Here is a 7,639-nt window from a genome sequence, read left to right on the forward strand (position 1 = left end):
GAACTCGAACATTCACTTCCCAAAATTTCCCCCTGGCAACCCCCATGGAACTCAATTAGGCAGTCTTATCAACTCCCATGCTGCCCTGTGGCAGTCCATACCGGAGTTCACCATAAGGGATGCTGCCACCCAGTGTATGGTTGAACAACCTGATTGTGGAAGGCAGTCTCTTATTATCCCATATATGTGGTATCCTGACTGGGAAAGACTCCATTACTTATCCCAGTCAGGATGCTCTATCCATTTTGTCCTTCCTGTATAGTGGCATACCAGCTGGGTATGTGATTCCTGCCCGTGGCTGCTGGTATACCAGTCCTGAGGTGCACTTCTTCTGTACCATTCATTATGTTGGTCTCCTGGCTAGGTAAGGTAAGGAAGTCAATTCTGGCTGGGACGCCGGTCCATCCATTACAATCCCCATTTGAAACTGCAATTAATCAGAATTGCAGGTCTTGGAGAATGTGGACGAAAAATCTATGTAGACATGGAGAGAACATCTAAACTTTACCCAAGCAACTACCAGATGTGGGACTTAAATTCAGAATGCTGAATTCAATTTATTTTTGTTTAGTGCTCTTCACCAAGTGCAGTCAAAGAGCACTGTTACAAGGTCACAGATACTGTAATTAGAAACTTTACTAATTACATAATTAGTACCCATTAGGGGTCCATCATCACTGGCAGTACTTACTTTTTTCTAACACAGCTGAGCTCCAGATTGTATCATCTATTTGAGGAGGTCCGGTCATCCTCACCTAACACTGATCCCATTGATGCAATGGCTATCACATTCATACTAAAACTTCAAATATATTGAAATATGCATTGCTTTCTAAAGCAAGCTGAACGTTTTGGGAGTCTGTGACTAGTGATGAGTTAATTTGGATGTTGACTTTTAACAGTGACAAAAATGCATCTGTGTTTACAATTATGAAGGGAGTTACCCGAGTGTCAGCTATTACTAAAAAATTAAAATTATTAAAAAATCATCACTAAGATAAACATTTCATCAATTAGTCAGTCATTTACTAATCAGTTAGCCCTGAACGGGGTCACATCAGGAGCTAAAGCCAATCCAATCTAGCATAGGGTGCAAGGCAGGAACAAACCCTGGAAAGGGCGCCAGTCCATCACAGGGAGAACACACACACCCAAGCACACACTACAGACAGGTAAGTAACGATAATCCACCTAATCTGCACGTCTTGGGACAATGGGATGAAAGTGGAGCACCTGGCAGAAACCCATGCACACATGGGGAGAACATGCAAACTCCAGGCAGGGAGGACTCAGTACATGAACCCTGGTCTCCTTACTGCAAGGCAGCAGCGCTGCCACTGAAACATGAGGTTATAATGTACTAATCCTCTCTTCTTCAAAGTACAGTGTAGAGTATACAGTATGTTAGGGGTGCCGAACTCCAGGCCTTGAGTGCCGCAGTGGCTGCAGGTTTTCATTCTTACCACCTTCTTAATTAGTGACCAGTTTTTGCTGCTGATTACTTCTTTTAATTAATTTGACTCTGGCCCCATAGTTGTTTCTTTTTCTTTAATTAGCAGCCAAACAATAATGAGAGACAAAACAAGCCACCACGTGACCAGCTCCCCTGTGTCCATTACACAATATCAGAAATTAAAGAGAGGTGATGGTCTTGGTAAGGTTGATCTCTCAGGTCACCAAATATTTTGATGGTGCTCTTAGAAAGAACAGAAAAACAACAGTTGTTGAAATGTGTGCTGTGGCAGAAAAAGAGCAGCAACAAGCCATGGAATTAAATAACGGGTTTAATGAACAGCAAGAATTGGCTTCTCATTAAGAAAGTGATTGGAGTGACATTGGTTGGACTTTGAAGCCCCAGTTTGGCTGGTCATCTGTTGTCTCGTTTCACATCTCATTTCTGCTTGGCTGTCATTTAATGAAGAAAGGAACCAATTCAGAGGGCTGAACTCTTCTAATAGGGCTACTAAAGTGATGGGGAAAAAGTTAATTGGTAGTGAAAACTGGTCACTGATTAGGAAAAGGGTTAGCATGAAAACCTGTAGCCGCTGCGGCCCTTCAAACCTGGAGTTCGCCACCCCTGCAGTATGTTGTCACCTGTCTAAGTAACTTTTAGCTGTTTTTGGGTGAATTACGGCATGGGAGCCGTACTGCGCATTACATCGAAGAATTACGGGGCTGAACTTCAAATATGGAAGACAACAGCTTTAAAAGGAAACATTAACGACAGAGGAGCGAGAAAAAAAAAAACAGCAAGAAAGGATAGGAATATTATAAAGCACGAGATAAAGTTTAGAGTATTTAGACAAGTCGACTGTTGATAAATAGCTGATGATTAAGAGAAACGCATTGGGACGCAATAAAACTACAGCGGCAGGTGCAAGAAAACAGAAGGCATGGGCGTCTTCCGACGTTGGATTCCTGTAAAGAGGTCAGGCTTGATGCTTCTTTATTTTTGAACTAAATAGATGTTACGAATACAGCTGACAAACCCTGGAATTGTTTTCTTTGTTGCGTACTGTGTATTACCAGATTCATTCCCCAGGATCTTGCTATTTTCAAAAAGTTTTTCTTTTTTATTTTTGAATGTTTGTTCTTATATTATGAGAAATAAAGAGTGACTTCTTATCCTTTATCCTTACATCCAGTCGAGGCGGAGGACTTGAATCCGATTGAACATCTCTGGAGAGATCTTAAAATGGCTGTGTACCGACGCTTCACATCCAACCTGATGGAGCTTGAGAGGTGCTGCAAAGAGGAATGGGCGAAAACTGGCCAAGGATAGGTGTGCCAAGCTTGTGGCATCATATTCAAAAAGACTTGAGGCTGTAATCGCTGCCAAAGTTGCATTGACAAAGTATTGAGCAAAGGCTGTGAATACTTATGTACATGTGCTTTCTCAATTTTTTTATTTTTAATAAATTTGCAAAAACCTCAAGTAAACTTTTTTCACGTTGTCATTATGGGGTGTTGTGTGTAGAATTCTGAGGAAAAAAATGAATTTAATCCATTTTGGAATAAGGCTGTAACATAACAAAATGTGGAAAAGTGATGCGCTGTGAATACTTTCTGGATGCACTGTATATGTATATCTAAGGTGACTATTTCTTCCACAGTTCGTATAAATGGTCTCAATAATTCTTCCTTTACTTCTTCTTTGGGTTGGGGTGACAGAAATTGCCACATGGGCTTGGAAGAGTTTATTATTTTTTTTTTTTTAGGTTCACCACTAACAGAATTAAAACAGAACTGGTGGTTTTATTCCACATTTGACATATTTTCACTTGCATCACCTAATTCTTTGTTGTTTTTGTCTCTTCACTCTCAGCACTGAGTAAACATATGGTACTGTTATTCAGGCTTCATCTGATTTGTTAGACTACTTTCCTGGCATCACTGCTTCCATCGGTTGGGACTAGTGTGTCATACATGACAAGTACCTCCTTCTTTTCCATTATTCTGGCTAGGTGGTAGTCCCCGTGTTTCTGCTGTGCCAGCAAGTTGTATTGTTTGCATATTTTTCACTGCATTAGTCTTGCAACTTTACTTTGTTTTGTCTTTAGGTGATCAATTCCAGAATGAATTTTTGTATGTCTCTGAAGATGGCATATTTGGGAGAATCCTTTGCCACATTCAGAACAGCGATGTGGCTTTTCTCCAGTGTGAATTCTTATGTGTATCTGAAGACTGCGTTTTACAGAGAAACGTTTGCCACAGTAAGAACAGCAGTAAGGCTTTTCTCCAGTGTGAATCCTTGTGTGTAATTCAAGGTTGTATTTGTTAGAGAATCTTTTACTACATTCAGAACAGCAAAATGGCTTCTCCCCAGTGTGAATTCTTATGTGAGTCTGAAGATGGCTTAATTGTAAGAATTGCTTGCCACATTCAGAACAACAAAATTTCTTCTCTCCAGCATGAATTCCCGTGTGCCTCTGAAGATAGCTTCGGTGCAAGAACCCTTTGCCACACTGAGAGCAGACATATGGTTTCTTTCCAGTGTGAATTTTTCTGTGTGACTGAAGACTGCCTTTATCACAAAATTGTTTGCCACATTCATAACAGCAGTATGGCTTCTCTCCAGTGTGAATACTTATGTGTCGCTGCAGAGTGCTCCGGCGTAAGAATCCTTTGCCACAATCCAAACAGCAATACGGCTTCTCTCTTGTGTGAATCCTTGTGTGATTTAGAAGAGTACTTAAATCTGAAAACTGCTTATCACATTCAAAACAGCAATGTGGCTTTTCTCCTGTGTGAATTCTTTGGTGTTTCTTAAGGTTGTTTGATTGCGAAAATTGTTTTCCACATTCAGAACAGGAATAGGGCTTCTCTCCAGTGTGAACTCTTGTGTGTGTCTGAAGATGCCCATTGGAGGAGAACTGTTTGCCACATTCAGAACAAGAGTACACTTTTGGGTTTGCATGACTTTGCTTACCATTGCATTTAGCTTTGTGTTTTACACTTATTTTCCCACCTTGGCAGTCAAACAAGTCTGCTGAATTTAAATAGGGTACCTGCAGCTTAATACCGACTACATTTGTCTTTGTTAGTTTCATGTCAGGTAGAGGTATATCCTCCAAAGTGTCTGGTACCAAAGTCTCTGATCCAGAGGCTGACTTCTTCATATTTTCATCATGAAATGTCTCCTGTGATCTACCCTGAAGAAAAGCATTGCCCAAGGAGTTTAAGCAGCTATTGTTCTCTTGACAATCTGCAGAAACACATGTATTCAAATAGAAATTAGAATTTAACAATTATCAAAGAAAATCTGACAAGAGACAATTTGTTAGTGTTAAATAACATATTCCTTTTGAAATAAATACAACACAATGATGAAATTCCAGTCCCAGTGCTTCTCTTTAGTTGATGACAGATTCGTTTTTATGTCTACTTTATATACTTCATTTGACTACATCTCTCTATTATATAAAAAAAAAAATCCTGGGATGAGACGAGACTTTTTAGCCTGGGATGAGACGTGAGTTTTTCAGAGTGATACTTTCACGTCCCGCGAGATGAGACTTTGTGCCAAGAGATTTAACCATAGCCATGGCCATAAATAAAAGACAAAGAGTACATGACAAAGTAGAATGTCATAAAGAGGTTTCCAAAACGTTGGTGCGATACACAAGCAGAGTAGGTTGCAGATAATGAAAGTACGAAAATTCGAAAGTCTCAAAAAAATGAGAGTAAAGATCGCATTAGTGCAAACAAATGGAAATTATCACTGGGTAAAATAACGGAACAGTGAAAAGAGATTGAATATATTGTTTGGCTTTAAACTTTAAGTCAGAGACTTGTAGATCGTCTAATTTGTGTTGCCATCAGGGAAAAGTAGTGTTTCTTCCCAATGAAGAGGCGTATCAACGAGAATTAAAAGATTTGTTGTTTGGTGAAAATGAAATCCACATACACTAGCAGCAGAGATGCGAAGTGGCTGGTGCGTAGTGCAGGCCGGGGGTTTGGCGAGTGTAGTGAACAGGGGGCAAAGCCCCCCTAGTAAGTAATAAGGAAACCATTTTCGAGAAACAAAAGTATAATAGAGGAAAAACGTTTCAGTAGTTTATCAACACTACATTGCTATCTTTTAAATTAAACTCAGAATAAACGCTTAATTAAATTACATAAGTATGAGATTGTCAAGTAGCACTTCACAGTGATGGCTGGCTAGAACTCAAATTTTATTGTGCAGCAGTGATGGTCATAGCAGCAAAACTAGTGCTGCTCACCACTTTGTGGCTGTGGCATAACAGTGAAGGTTCATGGGTAGGTGTGTGGGTAAGAAAGACATGCAGACACAGAGCGATTAATGGGGAAATAAGCTGATTAATTATTTTTAGAGCGACAGATCAGCACAACCATTCTGCATTAGGGACTCGGTGGATCACTTAGGGCAGCACATACACCCAATGAATATAACATTCTGAGTGTTGGCAGAAAGGGAGGAAAGTCAAAATGAGGGAAATGAAAGGAAAGAAAGAGACAGGAATTAGAGTGCACCCAATGAGCGAAAGACAGTGAACCGGGTCTATTGAGTCTATGGGGAGTGTGCCAGGAGTGCCATTCCTGCTTAGTGTAATCTACTAATGATTAGACATACAAGAATTAAAGGCAATATATAGCAAAATAAGGTGGGGGGAGTTGGGTAGGTTAACTGTTGGGGGGGGCAGATAATGAGATGGGGTTGGGAGGGGTATTGGTCGTAAAGTTTTATTTATTATGAGGATGTTCTTCTTAAGTTTGCATATGCTCCCTTTGTGGATCTCCAGCTACAAATATGCAAAACCGTTATCACAGACCTTTGCGTCCATATTATATATATATATATAATATACAGTATATATATACACATACACACACACATACCATATACACGTACAGACAATATATTATATATATATATATATATATATATATATATATATATATACACACACACACACCATATATACATACACACATACAGACAGTACATATATATTATATTGTTTTATCACCTACCTTCTTCAGAATGTCTAGAACACAAGGTTTCTGTGGACTTCTTCATGTCGGATTCCACAGATTTAGACTTCACATTGACAGAATGATGTTGTAGGCAGAAGTGACTACTTGGCGTAAAGTCTAATCCAAGAACCTCTTGATCTGGACAAAAACAATGAGAGTTGGCTCTAATTTGAAGTCTTCTTCCTTTGTCCTCTTTACAATGTCATTTTGTGGCACGTCTGTGACGTGAGATGTTAGCTGAGAGTCCACCCTTTCATAACTTTCTTTTTTGATGCCGATGTTCTCTGGTTGATGGTGCACAGATTCCCACTCGCAGTCCTCTTTCTTAATGTTCACACTTCTGTTCTCCATGGCACGCATGGTAAGGAGACCTCTACATAGTGTGGAAGTCTTCTCTTCCTCTTCATTACACATCTCCTTTAAAATCTCCTCTTCAACTTTACATCTCATGCCTAAAGGTTCCTGTGCAGCTGGGCACACTTCCTCCATGTCTGGTACTGAAAATGGCAACTTCTTTTTTTTCTCTGTAGGCAGAGCAGAGTAGTATTTAAATAAGCATCAAAAAGCACTAACCACTTCTGAGTCAGCAGCTCCTTCAATCACTCCTTAAAGCTCACTACCCTTGATTCAGCTGTTCTTCTCTGGCCTGCTTACTATATGCAGGCCAACATCAGACACATTTTTTCAGTTGTGTCATCATAGGTTTGAGGTTCACAGTATACACATTTGTCTTCTGTATTATACAGGGTAGGCACTATACACTCAACTTCCAACTAGCCGTTTTAACGGTTTCTGGACACCGTCTGATTGTGAACACTGATACGTCTGCTAGAACTAATTCATCTGTCCCATAAGTTGAACTTTAAATACTCAAAATTTCTCATCAATTAATTCTATTTAAAACGTTTATTAATTATTATTAAATATGGAACTGCTTTGGTAAGATTACGATTTTACTTATACAGATCTGCCTTTTTCAAACCTGCTGCTCAATTATAATTTTTTGCACTCATAGGGGACACAAATATAATCTTTTTAGAAAAGTGAGAACAGCAAAACCTAGACCACTTTTGTATGTGGTACTAAATCTGACACAGATGTCACCTGTGCTTGAATGCTGAAATCAGCCTGATGTAGTCCG

General features: G+C 39.6%; 1 protein-coding gene across 1 annotated transcript; it reads right to left on the minus strand.

Moving 5' to 3' along the window:
* Window positions 1-2,777: 2,777 nt before the first annotated feature.
* Window positions 2,778-6,634, minus strand: LOC114667290 (zinc finger protein OZF-like). Its single transcript, XM_028822553.2, has 2 exons — window positions 6,496-6,634; window positions 2,778-4,705 (listed from the first exon to the last, which is right to left on the minus strand). Exons 1-2 carry the CDS (start codon window positions 6,539-6,541, stop codon window positions 3,519-3,521), a joined length of 1,233 nt encoding a protein of 410 aa, XP_028678386.2. The 5' UTR covers window positions 6,542-6,634; the 3' UTR covers window positions 2,778-3,518.
* Window positions 6,635-7,639: the final 1,005 nt, after the last annotated feature.

The sequence above is a fragment of the Erpetoichthys calabaricus genome, chromosome 1 (assembly GCF_900747795.2).
Source record: "Erpetoichthys calabaricus chromosome 1, fErpCal1.3, whole genome shotgun sequence".
Classification (NCBI taxonomy): Eukaryota; Metazoa; Chordata; class Cladistia; order Polypteriformes; family Polypteridae; genus Erpetoichthys; species Erpetoichthys calabaricus.